Source organism: Curcuma longa, chromosome 1, assembly GCF_044706935.1.
Source record: "Curcuma longa cultivar G26 ecotype Majalengka, Jawa Barat chromosome 1, ITB_CL_G26_1.1, whole genome shotgun sequence".
Taxonomy (NCBI): Eukaryota; Viridiplantae; Streptophyta; class Magnoliopsida; order Zingiberales; family Zingiberaceae; genus Curcuma; species Curcuma longa.
In genome coordinates this window covers 8,509,805-8,530,143 of record NC_133861.1, presented here as the reverse complement: position 1 = coordinate 8,530,143, position 20,339 = coordinate 8,509,805, and the positions used below count along the sequence as shown (strand labels likewise).

The 20,339-nt window shown below is 36.9% G+C and overlaps 2 protein-coding genes and 1 pseudogene across 2 annotated transcripts; 2 read left to right on the top strand and 1 right to left on the bottom strand.

Annotated features, from left to right (window-relative positions):
• The first annotated feature begins 536 nt into the window (after positions 1-536).
• On the top strand, positions 537-5,253 carry LOC141830625 (rhamnogalacturonan I rhamnosyltransferase 4-like). The gene is made up of 9 exons (XM_074718035.1): positions 537-661; positions 782-1,157; positions 2,868-2,935; positions 3,071-3,159; positions 3,251-3,413; positions 3,497-3,786; positions 3,899-4,103; positions 4,175-4,332; positions 4,438-5,253. Exons 2-9 carry the CDS (start codon positions 830-832, stop codon positions 4,697-4,699), a joined length of 1,563 nt encoding a protein of 520 aa, XP_074574136.1. The 5' UTR covers positions 537-661; positions 782-829; the 3' UTR covers positions 4,700-5,253.
• Positions 5,254-6,144: 891 nt separating this feature from the next.
• LOC141844099 (uncharacterized) lies at positions 6,145-12,460 on the top strand. The gene is made up of 5 exons (XM_074732100.1): positions 6,145-6,247; positions 6,747-6,780; positions 7,780-8,299; positions 11,096-11,136; positions 11,264-12,460. The coding sequence occupies exons 3-5, from the start codon at positions 7,996-7,998 to the stop codon at positions 12,188-12,190; spliced, it is 1,272 nt and encodes a 423-aa protein (XP_074588201.1). The 5' UTR covers positions 6,145-6,247; positions 6,747-6,780; positions 7,780-7,995; the 3' UTR covers positions 12,191-12,460.
• A 4,783-nt stretch (positions 12,461-17,243) lies between these two features.
• On the bottom strand, positions 17,244-19,293 carry LOC141829879 (myb-related protein 2-like; annotated as a pseudogene).
• Positions 19,294-20,339: the final 1,046 nt, after the last annotated feature.

Here is a 20,339-nt window from a genome sequence, read left to right as displayed (position 1 = left end):
GGCCAGCTTCTATTATTTGACGTTATAATAGGGTAAAAGTGGGTCCCATATATTTTTTTAATATATTTTTACTCGTTATAACTCCTCTGCGTTGCAGATGCTCTTAGGTTGCGGGTTGCGGGTTGCGGTTGGATTTTGACGGCGCTGGGATGAATCTATGGTAAGATTTGAGTGAATCTATGTTAAGGTCTAGATTTTATTTATGTCGTTAATGGTTCATCCGAAATTAAATTGACCGATTTTCAATTTCTGCTTTTCTGAGGGTAAAATCACAAAAGAATTATGACCAATTATAATTTAAAATGAGGTTACATTTTGGATTTATTTTAACAAAGTTATAAATTTCTTCTTAAGTCACTTAAAACTGATTATGAGAATAAGCAAATTGCTTGAAATAACATATTAATAAAATAGGCATGTCCATTTGCTTCCAGTTATATATAGACTAGAGAGGAAGGGCGCAGCCATTTCTTTCTTTCGTTCTTTCTTTCTTTCCAAAGCATTTCTCTCACCAACTCCGTGTTCAGTGGAAGGAGTCCATCGTCGTGGGCGCATTGTCGCGATCCAACGCAAGGAGAGACGATCTTTTCTTTAAATACTGCGCCTCCCTTTCCACTCTTTTCGATTTCTTTCTTGCTTCGCTTCTTGAGTCTCTCGAAAGGTTTGACCTTTTTGTTCTTCCAGGCTTTTCTTTTTTCTTTGTGATCCTGTATTCATGTGAAAAATCACTTCTGGGTGGTCTTTTTTTGGTCTTATTTGGTGTGGTGTGTTTCCAATGCAGTTAGCGATTTGGATATAGAGGTTTTGTTTGTCTGCGTGGGCGGCGCTAATGGTGGACGAGGCTAGGGCGCGGAAGGCCCTGCCTCCGGGAAGCATGGCCTACGGTGGGAGCTGGTGGTGGCGCACGGCGATGCGGTCGCGGATCCTGCGGTTGGGAACCAGCATCCTCATCTGGACGCTGCTGATGCAACTGACTTCAGTGTGGCAACCGCGGCTCCCCAAGTCGTCGAGCGTCTCTTGCTTGGACGGCCGCGGTGCCGCAGCCAGCGGCGGGGTCGGGAGCGGTCTCAACGCTTCCACTAACCTTTCCGTGCTTGGTGGCGAAGAACACGCCCTGTCCGGGACCCGCTCCGCCCCTCGCGTCCTTCTTCCTCGGAGTGAGTCCCGATTCTTCCTCTTTTACTTTTTAATTTCATTTTGATGCGAAGTGTGCCTTCTTTCTTGATCCCTTTTTCTTGAGATGGTAAATTCTTTCGTATATGTTTGTGGACTGCGCTAGTTTGCTTGATCATTTGGTTTACTTAAATGTCAATGGTCGGAATTGTATATGTAAACTGAAATCAGACTTTTCCTTGTAATAAAAAATGTCTCTACTTTCTTGTTTCGGAGATTTCAACATTTATCGTGTCTTTCCTCAATCTTTAATTCTGAAAATTTACTTCTATTATAGTGGATTCTCGTGATAGGAGATAGGATTTTTAGCATCTGGTTGCATAAGATATAATGGGAATAAAGTTTTTGTGTAAGTTCAATATATCACTAACATAAAGCACACATGCCCCTGCTAAGATTGAGATAAAGAGCTTGAGTTACAGCAAAAAGTTTGAAGAGTCGGAATTTGATGTTGACAAAGCTGTGTCTTGTTTCACAAAAGTGGAGAAGCAAATTCGAAAAATGGCTGAGACTGAGTGAGTTCTGGTGGGTGTTCAGAACCATTTTCTTGGATACGTTTTGGCTTATAGACCTACCAAAACAAATTAATAAATATTAAAGAACAAATGAAATAGTATGAATACATTTTTTTCATTTTTATCAGCAAACATAGGTTTCTGCCATTTCTCTCTATAATTCAAGATTAAACTCAAAGGTTCAATTCTCAAGAGAAACTTAGAAATCAAAGATTTTAAAATATAATTGAGTGAAAACTTTGTATGTGAAAAGCAGGTTCAATAGTAAGAAAAGAACAAAGGAACAATTGAAATAGATGAATGTAAAACAGTTTTATTGGTTTTAATCAGTTAAATGAGTTTTAGTTTTCTTGGATGTGTTTCTAACAAGAAAGCAACATTGTCTTGTGTAGCAGAGATGACAATGTTAATGAATGTGTGAGATAATGAGAAAAGTCAAAATAGAAGATGAATGTATAGTTGGCTGAAGAAGATGTTGAAATGTGAGAAGAAGAGAAGTTGATGCAAGATTAGGATGTTGAGCATATGGAACAGTCAGAATTGAACAACAATGCTTAGAAAAAACAGGATCGCATGCTCCATGAGTGAGCCAATTGGACCAAAGCCTACCTGTAAAATCAGATCAAGTTCATGAGTTTACAACTTGGAACACTAGCTTATTCATGATCTGAATTTAAGAGCAACGTTGACCAAAGCCTACTTATAAAATCATGATCAAGTTCATGAGTTTACAATTTGGAACGCTAGCTTATTCATGATCTGAATTTAAGAGCAACGTTGATGTGTTCTAATAGGCTCTTGTTGTAAACTTGAATGCTTATGAGTCTACCCATGAGTTTTGATGAGATTGAGAACATGTCTTACCACATGAGAAGTTAGAGTCTACATGTAGCTTAAAATTGACTGTGACCGAGCCTTTCCACATTAATACCTTCTTCATTTCCTATCTTCATTTATGCCATTGACTTGCTCTTCATATCTTTAAATGCATTGGTGCATTGGGATTGTATCCTGTACATGAGTGGATTTGATGATCAAGATTTTATTGTTGGAAAAAAAAATAACAATGAAATATCCTGCTCTCCAATTTGTTTGAATTCTAAATGAAATTATATTTTATTTTATTTTTATAAACATGCATTTTTTTGTCACAAATTGTGAAGTGTTTTCATTTTTCAGGACTTTACAGAAGTAATGGTTATCTTATGGTGTCATGCAATGGAGGCCTGAATCAGATGCGTGCTGCGGTCCATAAGTCCTTTCCTTTTGTTTTCTACTTCCCGAATCATTCATGCATTTCCAAATATGTTTTTTTAGCCAGATCATGCAGGTGGATTTAAGTTGCTTGTGATATGTTATGATTGTTATTGGGATTTTTGCAGATATGTGATATGGTTAGTATAGCACGGTATCTCAATCTAACGCTTGTAGTTCCTGAACTTGATAAAACATCTTTCTGGGCTGATCCTAGGTATATATTTTATTGTTAGCTTTCATAAATGTGGCCTATTTTCTTTTAATCTGGACCTACATTTTGGCTAATGTTTTTTTTTTCTTTGCAGTGATTTTGGTGATATATTCGATGTAGATCACTTTATTAATTCTTTGAGAGATGAAGTGAAAATTGTAAGAGCGCTCCCTAAAAAGTTTAGCACAAAGATCCACACTGAAGTATTCTCAATGCATCCTGTTAGCTGGTCTGGTTTGAAATACTACTTGAAGGAGGTTAGCTAAGAAAGTCCTTTGGTTCATTGCTGTTATTATTTTCTATTCCAGATGAGTAATCTTTTAAGAAATGTTAATTGCAGATCTTACCTCTTATAAGGAAACACAAGGTAGTTCATTTCAATAGAACAGATACTCGTCTTGCAAATAACGGATTGCCTTTACGCCTCCAAAAACTTCGTTGCCGTGTTAACTACGAGGCCCTAAGATTTACATTTGCAATTGAAGCCCTTGGCAATAAGCTCATCTCAATTCTCCAGAGAAGTGGATTCTTTGTTGTCCTTCACCTGAGATACGAGATGGATATGCTCTCTTTCTCTGGTTGCACACATGGATGCTCTGCCACAGAGACTGAAGAGCTGACAAGGATGAGGTTTGTCATTCTTTTGCTCATTCGTGTCCTTTATACTATGCTTTTCATTCCTTTTGTGGGCCTTTTGGTTAACCAATAATAAAAGGTCCTTTATGTATCTTTGGATCTCAAGATATGCCTATCCATGGTGGAAAGAGAAAGAAATAATATCAGAAAAGAAAAGATCAGAAGGTTTGTGTCCCCTCACACCTGAAGAAACAACACTAGTGTTACGAGCCCTAGGTTTCACAAGTGACACCCTAATTTACATTGCCGCTGGTGAAATCTATGGTGGGGAAAGAAGGATGGCTTCCTTGAAGGCTTCATATCCAAGAATAGTAAGACATTTGTCTTTTGACTGTTTCTTAGATATTGATATAATATACTTACCCAGAACCTTTCAATTCAGTTAAGGAAGGAAATGCTTCTTAGCGCTGAGGAATTGAGCTCCTTCCAAAACCACTTGACTCAGATGGCAGCATTGGACTATATGGTTTCTGTTGCTAGTGGCGTCTTTGTCCCCACCTTTGATGGAAATATGGCCAAAGTGGTAGAAGGACACCGAAGGTTTGCAATACCTGATGCTTATCTTTTTTATTTGTTCAATCTCATCCATACCTGTTTTGTTATTGTGCATTTCCTGGTCTGTTAATTCTTCTTCCTTCTTCATAGGTATAATGGTTTTCGTGAGACAATTGCATTGGATAGGATAGAACTTGTAAAGCTTTTGGATCTTCTTGAGGGTGGGAAACTATCCTGGGATCAGTTCTTGGCTGCTGTTAGGGAATTGCACAAGGACCGAATGGGCCAACCAACATTAAGGAAGGTCCTTCCTGGCCGACCAAAAGAAGAGGACTATTTCTATTCCAATCCTCAAGAGTGTACCGGCCCCTCGAGGATCAGAAGTACTGGATCAATGAAATTTGACATCTAACATCTGTCGCCATTGTGGCTGGCTTCTCTGATAGAATTCAGGGTGATGTGCAGCTCTCTGTACAGCTCCAATTCTAAACTCTGATCGACTCTTTCTCTTTATTTTATGGGCAAGCCTGAAGTCCAGATGCTTACAAATGTAACTCTGAAAGAGGATCAGCAGGCTACCATCTGGAGTGTTGGTCATCAGGCATCTTGCATCAGGCGTTGGAAGCATAGCTCATTGAAAAATATTGATTACTGATTACCCCCTTCACCATTCTTTCATTTCTTATCTCCCTCTTCCTCGGTTTAGTGTTGTATGTTAGTTACAGATAGACTACACAACTGCACCACTGAGAACTCGACTTGTGATATCTTTGTCACAGAGATTGGTATGTTTTCGTTTTTAGCCCCCTTTGACCTCATAGTTTTGACCATTTTATCAAACAAAAAAAAAAAGAGTACTAATTACTCAGCGTGATTGTCTAATTACTGTACTGAGATTGAATTCCTTTTTGTACAATTTACTGTCTTCATTGTTTCATGTTTTGCCTGATGAACTATAAGTTTGAATATGTGAAGACCTGATGAACTATAAGTTCATCTTAATATGAAGAGATTCAATACTTTGTAAAATTTTAATGTTATAATGGGATGAGATGGTCCTATCGTATTTAGGAATCATAAATTTTATATTGATTTGTTTTACCATTTCTGAAAGATAATCTTCACAATATCTTCTCACCATTCACAAGAACATGTGTGCCTAAACATAAAATTAAAGTGATACATCAAAATTTTAAGTCTTAAACACAAACAATATGAAAAAAAAAAAACAGTAACAGCTCCATAATCCCAAACTGTTCAATTATCAACAATATGATCCACTTGCATTATATTATCACTTTAGCAATACACACTTTCTCATATATACAACATCAGCTTCATTCTGAATATTAATATGTTTATCATGTAAATGATATTATCTAGTCAAATACAATTCTTAAATACTTTTTTTATAAAAAATATCATTATCAAAATTAGCATAAATCTAATTTTTTTTACCTGTACTATTGGTCTTAAATCCCTCCTCTTCGCAATCACTCTGTGTGTTTTCGGTATTTTTAAATATTTTTTATTTAAAAAATATTTTAAAAATAAAAAAGCCGACAGCCGCCGCTCCCGGCACAGGAAGTTTTTTAAAATGTTTTTTTAATGAAAAAAATATTTTGGAAAAGAAATGCGCGATAAATATCGAAGTTTAGTGTGTCCCTTTCGTTAAAATGGTCCAAATGTTTTCAATCATTGTTTTCGTTGCGGCTGAGTAGGTTATATTGGATCCCGCAACAGCTCCCAATTATAACGAAGGTGTAGGCGCGTGTAGATTGCAGCGAGTATAAGTAAAAAGTTTTTCTCTTTTATTTATTTATTCTGCTACTTTTGTTCTCTTCCGCTGACTCCCACAGAGAAGACGACGACCCTCCTCCTCCATTAAAGCTCGGTCCTTTTGGCTCTTTTCCACTCTCACCAACGCAACCCACCCTTTCGAGCCCTAATTTACTCTCAGGTGAATCGATTTCCGTTTCCGTAGCTCTCAACATCGCGGTTTTGTTGTTTTAAGAATTTCCTAAAGCATTTCCCTAATTGCGACGGTTTGATTCTGGTCCTTCCAATGCCTTCAGGGAAAAAAAAAAGGAAAAAAAAGAGCTATTTTGTGATTCTTGAGTCTCTCGTTCGTCGAAAGGCCTTGCTTTTGTTTGTTTTGCTCCTCATGCTTGATTTGTATCTCTAGGTTGTCTCGTGAGACACCGGAGTTTTCTTTACCTTATTTCCATGGCGGAGTGGGACTGATTCTTAATTAATCCGGGGAACTTTTTGTCTTATTATCGGTGCAATGGATTTGTTTTTGTCGTTTTGATTATTGCTGCAGCTATGTAGTATGTTGGCATGGTCCTTGGTGTCTGAAGCTGAGGTCCACCGACAATCCGCCATACTTGACATTGTCCCGTTGGTTATTATGTTTACTTTTCCTCTTTAGATTTGATAGAATGTCTTTTTCCTTGCAGAGGAACACTGTTGTAGGTGATCATAACAAATTGGGTACGCATGTCCTTCATCTTCACCGCCATAAAAGATTTATTTTTTAATTTTATTTATCTAACTACTCTGCGGTTGTTAAATCAATTGGACCCATTTGTTTCATAAAGAAACTTGTTTGTGTTTCGTTAAATTGTTTGTTATATCACGCTGTTTTTTTATGTTGTGATTTTAATCGTTGCACATTGTCTTCATGATTTAATACTAGTCCATGTTGGGGTAATGCAAACAAGGAACTGAAGTTTGAAATTTTTTAGACTTTTTAAAGGTGTATTTTGGTAAGATCTCTTTAGGAGAATAAGTCTTCAAAGGTAGTTTACAAGTTGGTAATTACTAACATTCCTCTTTCTTTAATCTTTGTATGAGATCCTTTCTTCTGTGTGTGGCATAGTTATCCCCATGCTTCATTAATTTCGATATGAATTTTTTCTGTGAGTTTGATTTGATTTGGTGTTGCCGTGCATTCTCTTTGACAAGTTGATATAAATATTCCTTTTTATTGTATGAGCTCTAATTTGCTTTCCAGAGATTAGCAGCTCCTTGGCTAAGTTTTCTTGTAATACCCATGCTTCTAGTTTCTCTAACACTGATACAACTTTTTATTTATCAGAAGAATTGATAGTATTCACAGTCTAATTCTCCTGTTATCAACTGGTATTTTGCACCATTAACCGGTTGATGGTATCCACAGTCAAATTCTCCTGTTATCAACTGGTATTTTGCACCATTAACCGGTGTAAACCTGAATGAAATTTGAGGGTAGTTGTTCTTGAAAGTGAGGATAATGAAGCTTTGCATGCAATGCAAGTTGTGTAGAGAGTTGCGAATATTGAACAACAATTTTGTCTAAATATCTTTAGCGTTGATTAAATGTAAAATAACCAAATAAGTTACATTGTTATAAGATCCGAGGAAGAATATTATGGTAAAAATACTTTTAGTCATATCTTCATTTGGATAGCCCTCTAATCTCATGTGAGTTAATGATTTTGAATGTTACAGGTTTTCTTATCAACAAAACCAACATTGAGTCTGGCATTGATAGCTGTCAATTTGCCTTCATGTTTTTTAATAGTTTCTCTTGTAAAAGCTGCTGGTCTGTGTTGCTTTCCTGAGATTTGTTGTGTACCATATAAAATAGCTAAGACGGGTGCTCTTTGTTGTGTGGCCGCTGGGCCACATGGACCTAAATCTAATTCCTCTAGAAGAGCGTGTTCCATGGATCCAAGTGATCCTCAATGGCGAACCAATTCAAGCTACTCACCTCATTTATCAAGAAGATGGGACTGCAGTTCTCAGTCAGATGAACTTTCCAACAGAGTCCATGAAATTCCTTTAGCTGGATGTTCATTCCCTTTGCATAGTAAAAGTGGAAGACAAACTGGTGACCTAAATCATCACCATTCGGTGTCAGATGGGGCTGTATCTTATACAGGGAGCCCATCTGACAACCTCCAAGCGCGCCCTTGGACACCATGTACACATAGATATGATCTTGGGGAACTCTCTACACTTACTGGAGGTAACTGTTTTTTGTTTTTTGTTTTTTTTTGCTTCCTTATCTCACTACTATGACAAGATTAGTTTTCCCCCTTTCTTATATATATATATATATGTATATTTCCTCTCTTTATGTTTGGATTTTCCATTTTTTTCCCAGGAGGACAAGACAATCGAACTTTTATATATCTATTTAAAATTTATCTACTTGCATCATTGTCTTTAGTTAACATGGCATGGTGTTTGTGCCTGAATTAAGAGGTAAAAATATTTTGATGAGTTAGCAAATTCACCATGTCCAAGTTAGGAAAGATGGTTTCTAGTTGTCTAATTCTACAGGAGTTTGTAGTACTTTAAGTTGCAATTACATTATGGAATTATCATGGATTGTTAAGGAGCCTTTAGTCCCACTTCAGCAAGGAGTGGCATATCTCAACTCTCAAGGCCTTATAAGTTCAAAGATATGTCCACCCTTTGAGGCACTTCTCAACAAAAGTGCAAAACCATGAGGGTCTCACTAAAATAAACAATATCATAACTAACTCATAGGCCACATGGTCTGGGCATGTTCATGAATGACCTCATCAAAGGCAAAGGGAGAGTAGACAAAATAAGTGGATATTATAGATTGGTGTGAGGGGAAATCTATGAGTACACTATACTTGCACAATTAATTTGCTTAGCACAATATTAATGTGTTTGAGTGCTAGAAATTGGATTGCTGATCTTCCAAGTAATTTTCTTAGTAAATCACTCAAAGTTGTCTAGGATAAAATATGGTTGTTACCTTAAATTTAAGAGTGCTCATCCAGGAAATAGATAAAATAGTTCATTGCTGATAGGTATGACAGTATGCATTCACGATGCCAGTAAGTTTATGATAATTTTGCTGTGGTTATTTTAAATCTTTTTTATTTTTGAAAAATTATTTTTTGGGTAATCTTCAAGAATTTAAAACCTAATAAAATATTCCTTTGAAGTAATGTACTAATTAGAAATAGTCCTTTTGAGAGTTACAATAATGTCATGGGTGACAGGTTGAACTTTCCATTTCTATGTTTCTCTGTTCAAGTTTGTTATACAATTTAGATTGTTGCATTGATATATATTTTATATGGTTTCTTTAAAATATTAAGTCAAACAAGTTTTCTGGAAGTAAAGGCTTTGAAGGAAAAAAAACATAAATTCCAGCAACGATGTGGCGTTCCATTGTTTTGTTAGCAAGCTATTCTTATCGTCTACAATTTTTGCCTTTGCAATGACTAGAATGGTACGATTAGTAGGTTTTGTGGGAAGAAAGATGGCTTGGACAGGAAGTTTATTTTGTGGGAAGAAAGATGGCTTGGACAGGAAGTTTATTTTGCATCATATAGGAAATGCTTGAAGGGGAGCCTTGGCGCATTGCTGCCATGTGACCTAGAGGTCACGGGTTCAAATCCTGGAAACAGCCTCTTGCCAAAGGCAAGGTTTACAATGGATCCTCCACATTGGGACTGTTGACTTAAAGGGCATTATAAAGACAAAGTGGCTAATTAACAGAGTCAAATAAGACAACAGGCGAGCTAAAAGCAAAGATGGATTAATAATTAGTTGACATTATGAGTTACCTATGGTCAATATTCAGGTTAAATTTGTCATAACTCACCATACATAGTCATGCATTTTGACAATCATAGATATAATTAAGATCATCCACAATACATATGGATAATGCTCATTGTTACAAAGCCTAGCAGTTTGCAATGTGATGCATTGCTTCTGGCGTTAATATCCTTTGCTTTTCTTTTTGCTGAGATTATGTCTTACACAATGCTAATATAGAATCAACACAAGATTAGTTTGTGCATAATGACATGTTAAATAATTTGCATTACAGAAATGTTTAGTTGCAATTAGGTTCCTGCTAGCATGTTAGCTAATTTCTGGTAAGAACATGACTTACCAGTTTGTTCAAATATCTTTAAAAAATTGGATATTTTGTCATATCTATCAATGAATTGCTATTCCTTGTAAACCTATTTTCTTTTCCACGTCTGTGATTGAACTTGTTTAACCTCAAGTTGATTGGCAAGTGATCCTCAACGCTTTTCTATCACTCTTTCCTTTCATGCGAAATTTGGTCTTCTTGTTGGTTTTAGAAGAGCTAAATCATCTGAAATAAAACATGCCTTTTTCTTAAATACAAACTTAAAGAAATACCTACAAATTAGGAGTTCACTTCATTTTTCTAAATGTTTGTGGAAACTATTTGATAGTTGAAGCTTGCTGCTGTGCAAACTGATATATAATTCTATGGTTAATTACTACATCTGTCGATTTTTTGAGGTTTTAACAAATCTATTGTGCTTCTTTTATTTCTAACAAATACATCACATATTTTCATTTTGTAACAAATCAAAAAGATTTATGAACAAATGTTTAATTAATTCTTCAAAGTATTATTTTTCATGTGGTGTCATGTTTCATTTTGACAGCTCCATATATTCTCTAATGATCAAGACGCCAATTATTGATATTTTTTATTACATTACAAAATATTCAAATTTTAATAAAGTTTATTTATTTTGATTTTTTAAAACTAATCATGTATGAATTTTTTGAACCATCATATGACATGATGTATGATTCATCAAAAATGTGTTATCCAATAAGTTAAGTTGGGAATGACTGAATTATTTACAAAATTAGAAGTACTCTCATGCATTAGTTAAAATGGAAAGTTGATGATAACTTTGTCGAAACCTTAAAAGTTTCTGAATGATTTTCTCATTAACTCCAAACCCATTCAATTAATCGTCAATTCCTTCTATGTTGTCAGGTGCGAGGCCTGAAGCTTCTGTATTCTCTAAGGGAAGTGAGGTAACATTTTAATTCAGATTTCTCATGGTGTTTGTTTCTCTGAACAGCAATTCTCACCATGTTTGTGGCTGGTTTTAAGTAGATTATTCTAAAAGACAAGCTTTTACCTTTTTTTTTTTAATTGTAGGGATATGTCTCTGTGGCAAACAGTATTGGTTCTCCTTTTTCACCATTAGAATCTAGTAGATGGCCATCCACTAGCAAGCAGCCCCGCCAACTTTCAAGCAGGCGCTCATTCATTTCGAAACCCATATATCCACTTATTTTCCAGAATCCTGTTTCAGATGCGGATATTTCTGGAATAACCAAAGAAAGCCCTAGTGGTGCAAGAATGCCTCAGGAAGATAATGGGGCTTCTCCCATGTGGACTACGAGAACATTGAGTCCTGAGCTGAAGTTCCACAGAGCCCTAACTGAACTCCGGAAGATGGAAGTTTCTCCAGATCTCAGCATGAGTTCAAGGAGGGAAGGATTTAGATGGAGTAACGCAAGTAGCTATGATTTTAGGTTTGATGGAGATTCTTCAGAAATCAGAGACAATATTGATGTAGAGAACCAGAGATGCCCCATTAACACAGCAGCATACCAGAAATGTGAACTTTGCAGGAGGTCATTGCACCAGAAGTCTCCATGGAGTTCTAACCGGATCGTTAGAAGCGGTGATATGCCAGTCACTGGCATACTCCCATGCCACCATGTTTTCCATGCAGATTGTTTGGAAGAGATCACTCCAAGGAGTCAAATCCATGAACCGTCATGCCCAGTGTGTCTGAAAGCCATTGGACAAGAAAAGCCAACATCATTCTCAGAACCTCTCCATGTGGCCCTAAAGTCTGCTAGCAAGGGTCAAGGCATGGGAGTATTCAGCGAAGCAGGTACCAGTAGTAACCTGATCTCACATCAGATCGAGGAGGAAATGAAACAAAACAACTCACTTGCCATGCCTCAACATAGTGGCTCGTCTATGAAGAACCGCATCAAAAAGCATTTTTCTTTCAAGAGCAAGACAGAAAAGGTACTCCTAGGGGCCAAGATGTTTAGGAGAGGCAATTGACATTATCAATCAGAAAATTATGAGAACACATTCTGCAGTATTGATCATGGATTTCCAGGTTGGTGTCCCCTACTGTGTGTTCCACCTATTCTCCCCGTCCATTATGAGGGTTATACTTTCAGTTCCAAAAATTTAGGAGTATTATTACAAAGAACAAAATAGGCCATGCCACCTTTAAATATGCTGGCACTGCTATGGATCATTTTTTGTACTTATAGTTCCATCTTGAATACCTCTGCTGATATAATATTATGTGACCATAATTTGTTATATTATTGAATAATTACTCGAACCAGAAAAAGTGGTAGATGTTATTTGAATTTGACACTTGATGATTAGCAGGATTATGATGGACGTGGATTTAAATGCCATGGAATAGTTATGGTAACCAAGCGAAAACTTGTGAAAGCTCCATTTGTTTTCATGTGATGGCTTTTATAACCTTTGCCAGCTTTAGTCCCTCAATTCATTTCCTTCACGAGACGAAAAAAGAATTCAGAAACTTAAGGAAGGGCTGCGGCTGATGTATCATGCATTGCCACGCCAAGGATCACAATGGGATGCACTGAGCTAGTATCTACGGTTCTTGCTTGACCAAAAGGACACAATGTACCAATCATTATGATGCTATGCCGGTTCCTGTCGGCAGCAGCAACGGCCTAGCTGATCAGAGGGTGGAAAATACTGTTTCAGCTTGTAACGAGAAATGAGATTCAAAGCAGCTGCAACTGCGATGGTAAAGATCGTAATCCAACCCCCATTGATGATCAGAGTAGAAAGGATCGGTAGCTTGTGAATGGTCTAATGAGTTGATACAAAAAAGCATGACATAAAATTTGATTATCACTACCTGCTTTTGAGAGAGCACAAATTGTTATCCTTGATGATTCCTATTGCCACAGATTTAGTATTACTCTTGCATGATGCGGTAAGATTGCATGCTCAGTAATGAAATATGTGATGTACATTTTGGGACTTTCAAGTTTCTATAACTTCAGATACTATACGAATTATATATACTCAAAGAGGGACAAGTTGAAGAATATGTAGACAAGAAGCAATATATATAACCTTGGGTATCATTGTCTGAATTAATTAGCAGATTTAATCTACCATTAGAGTTCCTTTTGAATGTAGTACGTATATGCTTATATGATCAATCTAGCTTTGCTTGTCTCTGAAAGGTCTACCTTTCCAATTAGATGCTATAGGCACCAGTTGTGCCTGGAAAAGCACAAGAACCACTTTGTTTTTCTTCCTGAGAAAGTTTCAACCTTGTATATTTAATACTCGTTGTACTTGCTCTTTATTGCTTATTATTAGATACAAAGATCAGTCTGTCCAAAGCTTCACCAGTAGTGGAACCAATTATGATCACTATATATTCCACATGCGATGCATGGAGATTCTCTAAATTGTCTATCCCTTCACAATGATTCAGATTTTTGTATTGATAGTGGTGGTAGCCATCATGCAGTTGAAGAACCCATTTATGTTTGGTTTACTAGGAGGGAAAAACAGGGAGAGGAAGGGGAGGGAGAAGAGAAGGATTTCATTCCCTTTTAGACAGATATGAAATGCAAGATTCTACATAGTTTCAGTATTTCATAATAGATTGTAAATTTAGCAGACTGGAGCACACACATCAAATTAGATATAGGTTACATGTGGAATCCTATTTATAATAGAATCCTAACAATATGACTTTGTGCAGTCATCCATATGGCTAAGAAAACTGAATGGAAGCATGTTTTTTCAGTAATGGAAGATGCTGCTAAGATCTTAGATTCAAATTCTGTGTTTACTTGATAACTGGAGCCAAACAAAGGTACTTTTCAGTCTGCGTGCTTAATTTTTGTTCTCTTTCTTCTGGACTTTTTGCTGCCATCAATGCTATCCAAATCACACCAGATCATCTTGTGCAACTAGTTCAATAGAGAACCTGAATCATTATCTAGTTCAAGGCAAGCTTTCAAACTAGAAACGGTAAGAACTGACCAAAGATCTGAAGCAGTTGTGGACCCAATCTTTTTGTTTTTAGACATTTTTATGTTTACGACAGTTTGTTAGAAGTGGATCAAATCATTATCTCTGAGAGAAACGAGAAACAGAAAATATAAAAAAAAATTAACAATAAAAAAAAATCTAGCAACTGAAACAGAGAGAAAAGATTCATATCATTATGTAGTCATACAAACAAATACATGATATAGTCCCTCCTTTTGTAAAACATTGGGCCATATAAATTAGGTAGGTCAGACACCAGTGGAAAGTAAGATGGAGTTAAAAGAAACAGATCCCAAAAAATTTCTACATCAATAAGGATCTATTTCTTCTCGTTTCTGTTTATAATTACATTTGAAAAATTATTTCTGTATTTTGGTATTTAACATGCTAATGATGCATAACTATATAAAGAGGACCACCACCCAGAAGCTACAGAGATGAGTAAGATTCCAATATATGATCTATGATTAGAGTGGAATAGAAAACATGACGAACTACGTCTCTGCTTCCAATCGTCTACAAATGGTAACGTTGAAGCCACGATTCTGTGAAGATGAGCAGTTCATATAACTAATATTTCCTTAGTTTATTTCATACACTTGAGTACTTTCACTTTGTCATGGACTCGGAACCAAGGTGATAAAGGTTGACAGGATATGCTTGTAGATGAAGCCTTCCTCGGTGCATGACACATCTGCACATATCTTTCTCTTCTCCAGCAAAGAAAGCCTCCAGTGTCTTCCCAACTGTCAATTGGTTAGACCTTGGCAATCAGAAAACGACTCCACTAATGCACTCATAGTTTAATGTTCAGATTAAGCCAAAACTCACTGGCATTGTGCCAATCAAGAAGTAATGCTTTCTTAAACCAGTTGCAGAACAAGTATAACTCGTCAGATCCGCTCACAAAGCTGCACCAACTACCACCTTATAATATTGATCCCATACTGCATACGGTATTTCTAAAATTTTCTCAGGATCTCCATGATCCACCAACGTCTGGAAAGATGAGCATTTCATGTGCCAAAGCCACATGTTCCTAGGAGGTTCATGCCATTAGATTTCCCTGCATGGATCAAGATATATTTACCTCACACTAGTACTAGTAGTGCTCTTGCTTGCACCATTTCTCGTGGAGGGGCCACTTCTCCATCACCGCTGCATCCTCTACTTTTTAGGTGAGTGCATGCACTTAGGCCATCCACAGCCCTACCAAACTTTTTCCAGTGTGAACATGTAGAACACAAGCTGATAATTTATGTTGTTCCATATCTTGTGGTGTAGGGCTAGGGATTAAGAAGATGTCAACAAGTTCTGCAAATAAATATTGGACAAAGTTGACTTTAGTATGTCCCCTTTGCCTTTTGCCACTGTATATAAACACATGAGCACCACCATGAGCCTTGTCACTTGTTAGAACTAGTAAAAGTAGTGTCTTAAGAACTTCAATCTGGAAGAAGAGGAAGTATATTTCTCTCATGGATCTAAAGAGTCCTTTGAACCATCTCTTGATGCTTCTGCTGCTCACGTTCCTTTTCTCTGTGGATGCCGTTCCCCTGTCAAGTACAAATATGGATCTGCGTCTTCTCCTTGGGCTGAGAAGCTGTATAGATTGTTGTATATTTATGCATGGTTTAATCTTGCAGGAACTCTTGCACTAAGTGAACAAGATGCAGCAGCAATAACAAAGGTGGCAAATCAGGTCTCTTGCTTTTCTCTTTAATCATCTCAATCTCCCTACATGTTCTCAAATTGATGCTTTCATTTTTATGTTTCTTATCGATCTGTTCAGTTTGTACTATACAAAATTTGCTGAACAAAGTGCAAGTAAGTTTTAACCTTTAGCCAGCACTTTCATTTTCCAGACATTCTAATAGGTTTCTTAGTTCAGATGACCAACCAACAAATGGAAGTTGCTGAAAGGAGGATGGATGTCGAACTCCATGACTACCCCGGTTCAGGAGCAAACAGTCGTCATGATCCTAAGAACCCTGGGAGAAGTTAGATCACTCTCCTAATGAGTAGATTGGAAAGTATTCATAGCATTATATTGTGACCTGTCTCTATTTGGTGTCTTTTGGCATGTAATGTATCCACTAATGTACTAGCTAGCCAGACTTAATAGTCAATAATCTTGCTTGTGGAGAAGATCAAACATAGTTTTTTTTTTTTTGACTACACAGAGCCATGCTTAATTTTAAAGAAATTCTTTTATTAATACATTTTGAAGAAACTTAGGAAGGATTATGGTAATGCTGTCAAGGAACTAGCTACCTTAAAGTTTTGGGTGGACACCTTGAACTTGGATATAAACAAGCAAAGCTAAAGAAAAGGAATATGAATCAGGAAGATAATTGTGGTGATCATGTTTGTCATAGTTACTGATTTAATCATGGTTGACTTTGAACTTTCTGAAATGGGGATTTAGATCATAAGTTCAAAATGGCAAAGTAAAGCAATTAATGGTACCACGATAGACTCTGAAAACTAAAGGTGCCTTGAGTACTCAAGAGAAACCCAAGAAGGAACAGCTACCCACAGATGTGCCAAAATTATAATTACTTAAGAGAAATTTGCTTTAAAGTGCTATGATATTATATAATGATATATGATTTTACACTAATTAGACCTAATTAGGGTTAACTGTGAGATGAAAACTTACTAAATTAGTCATTTAAAAAAAATCAATTATCCATCAAATTCTAGCTGACTCTGGCATGAAACTAAACTATTGTGCTTGGGTTGACTTGATTGCTAGAACTTGATAAATGATGTTTATAAATTCTGATCACTTTTAGGGCTCTTGATTTGGAACAAACTCATGTTAGACTCACATATCTGGTAAAAGCAAACCATTAATAAATCCATAAGTTTCTCAAATATCCAATTGATCAGACATTGAAAAGGGGCTTGATCAAGACTTTCCTCTTGTTTATATACCAGTTACATTTATGTTCTGATATGTAGCTTGATTGTTATTCTAAATATAGCTAAAAACATTTCCTGATTAATTTTCTTAACCACATTATTAATGAAACATTAGTACAAAGTAACAGAGGTTTGAAACTCTTATTTACTATACTAGAGATTCAAATGACAATACGATCGATGTTCTCACGCATTCTCTGCGGTACTTAACTACAACCATGCATACTTTTTGCCTCAATCAGTTATCTTAGTCAACTTAGCACTGTTAAAATGGACTTCCTTTCCATGCATTAGTTCCAACAGAAGCCATTCAGGTCAAACTGCTTGCAGCCTGATGCACCTCCATTGTCTTCATGGATTTTCAGTTCTAATTCTGTGGTAAGACATGGAAGACCAAACCCATCTGGTTGCTTTCTTCTATCTTGTTGTACCGATGCTCTCTTGCTGCTTGGATGTTCAAACGACTTGTTCTCTGTTTCTGATTCTTTTAACATGGATAAAGTCTTCTTCTGCTCGCTTGGATCGCTGCACCATGCGTGTCGAGTATGCTCGAGATTACTGCGCCCTGCAAACTGTTTCATGCACAGTGAAAAACCTTCCTGGTGAACAGCAGCAGTTCTTAACCCCATACTGGCATCATGCATGTCTTGGTCTTTTTGTGAACCCTCAGATGAAGTCAAGCAACTTTCCACTGAGCAATCAGCAAGTTGGGATGGATTTAATTGCAGCAAGTGTTGGCTGGCATTTCCTTCAGAACCTGGAAATGATGAGTTGTTGATGTATTCGCTTGAGAGTTTGGAAGCCAACTCTGAGAGTTGGAGCTTGGTAACTTCCAGCCCTGAAGAGCCCAGGTTTTGCTGCCTAAGTGTCTCTTGAGCCTTTTCCAGCACTGACTGTAAATACTTTCCCTGTGCCTCGATTTGGAATTGCAAATGCCTTTGCACCTGCATGTTGGTTGTTTCTTTATCAGAATAAACTTTTGCTTTTTTAAAACAAAAGGAAATTGTCTTGAAAATAAAAAGTTGAAACACAGATATTGTTCTGTTTGTTATTATTGGTATTTCCAAATTAAATATCCATTTTTTGGGTTTAGTAATGTTAGGACTTGCCTCAAGTTGTTCATGCAACTTTTGCTGCACCTCAATTTGCATTCTGAGAGCTTCATTTATATGCATGGTTCTGAAATATATTTACTGTTAGAGAAACGTCTCTATAAATTTCAATAACCATAGTGAAAATTGATCTTCTCTTACTTGTTTGCCGGCGCCACAGTAGTTATCGCAGATCCACTATCCTCTGTTCTCTCTGCTGGTATTGTACAGCCAATAACTGCAAATAAATTAACCCAACTTTTGAATTGATGTATCTGGTTTGAAGGTCGATATATAAACCATAGGAGTTGTCACTTACAGTTCTTTAAACTTCCAGTGCTTGTTTGAGCTTGGAGGTTTTTGCCAAGCCTGTATTTCTAAAAGATAAACAAACAAAAGCAAGTTAGTTATCAAAATGAATTTGGGGTCACTTAGATATGACATTCAAGTACTGGAAGAGAACCTGAAGATGACTTTTCAGATGATACAGAGTGAGTCCTGGAATGCCCATCAGTCTCATGATCGTCTTCGGAGTAGCCTCTGCAAGTTCATATATGGTGCATATTTTCTCAGTCTTGAAGATGGTAACAATTACTCGTAGATTCTAATATATAAATATACTCACTGTCTGCTCCGCCTAGTTGATTCACGGCGTCAATAAACCTTTCATGGAGCTCAGGGGTCCATTTTAGTCTAGGCTTAGCATCAGTCGAAAGAACTAATCCAGACTCTCCTGGGACACTTCCTCTTTGCAGAAACAAGTGCCTCTCTGAAGGATACGGCGTCCGAGAAGAAACGAGGCTACTGTGGTTTTGTTGAGGTTGATGCTGATGATACATCTGATTCAGGAAGCAAAATCTTAGGAGACAAGTTTAAAAAGAAAAAAGGAAAAAAAAAAGGCCAGACAGATTTTGTTACCTTGTGGTTTCTCTTGTTGCTTTATCTACCATCCATTTGGGATTGGGAGCTTCATTTCTGACAAACTGACTAGTTTCTGGAAAGCTAGGAGACACATTGTTATGTTCTCTGCGTGTGCTCCTCTTGTTTAGGAAGGAACTGGAGCTGCTTCAACTTCTCTCCTTGTTGCTGAGAGATGACTCCAAGGCCCTCCTTATAAGGCAATTGGAAAGACAATTTGGAATCATTTGAACACAACACTCACAGGTCGGTCAAGCCTTCAATTCATCTCCTGCGTTACCAACTTTCTGCGGGGCAGCTTTGGCTTGTCACATGTCCAAAGGAATAAATTCATAAACATTCATCCTTTTAATGCAAAAAGCCTCATAGAATAAAGAGGGCAAGAACCTTATACTCATGGCAAGAACTTTCTTACTCAAATGTAAGTTCCTATATTACACAATCCATCAGATACGGGCTCTCTCTTTTTTCTATGGGAAACGGCTGTGTTCATGCCTTCATGGGACCCAAGGACAGATAGGTGGATGGTTTATGATGACTTGGTATCTCATCGAAGAATAAATTTACAATAAACAATGCCATTAGATATGAATTGGTTATGGTAGGAGAAGTCTGAAAATTCTGTTTGACTGGATGCATCCAGAAGCAGAATTGGATACATGCTTTCTGTAAAGAATAGAAAACTCTACTGTTCATGATGCTCTTATGTACACTTTGAAAGCAAGGAATGGAATAAGGAATAAGCATTATATTCCATTTTGTCTCCTCCGCTAAGTTTGGTACTTATTCAGTTATCCCTTCGATGAAAAAAGAGAAGGAATCTTGAAACTTTACCACTGTTTTCTTTTCTTCTCAATCTTAAATTTCAGCATTGTTTATTTCATTTGGAGTTCTTGGACCACTTCATCATCCTGCTAAGAACTCACTCGTGAATTTGAAATATATGCCAGAATCCATGTATGTCTCTTCATATAGGTCATGCTTTCTTGTTCCTGTGCTTTGAATTAGGTGCAAATACAAGTGCAATGAGCATATATACTTTGTCTGTCATGACTGTGGTGCCTGTTCTTGGGGCCAAATAAAGAAGAGGGATGGAATTAAGTCGAGATTATCAGTGCCAATTTTCTTGTCAGGAAAAGAATTGAAGACAATGGTTATATTAGCGTGTAGTTTAGTGATTGACTGTTAATCCATCTTGTTTTCTT

Coding starts and splice junctions, on each gene's coding strand:
- LOC141830625 (XM_074718035.1), top strand. CDS start 830: ATGGTGGACGAGGCTAGGGCGCGGAAGGCCCTGCCTCCGGGAAGCATG. Junction 3,160..3,250: donor TCTTTCTGGGCTGATCCTAG/GTATATATTTTA, acceptor TTTTCTTTGCAG/TGATTTTGGTGATATATTCG. Junction 3,787..3,898: donor GAAGAGCTGACAAGGATGAG/GTTTGTCATTCT, acceptor TTGGATCTCAAG/ATATGCCTATCCATGGTGGA.
- LOC141844099 (XM_074732100.1), top strand. CDS start 7,996: ATGGATCCAAGTGATCCTCAATGGCGAACCAATTCAAGCTACTCACCT. Junction 8,300..11,095: donor ACTCTCTACACTTACTGGAG/GTAACTGTTTTT, acceptor CTATGTTGTCAG/GTGCGAGGCCTGAAGCTTCT. Junction 11,137..11,263: donor TATTCTCTAAGGGAAGTGAG/GTAACATTTTAA, acceptor TTTTAATTGTAG/GGATATGTCTCTGTGGCAAA.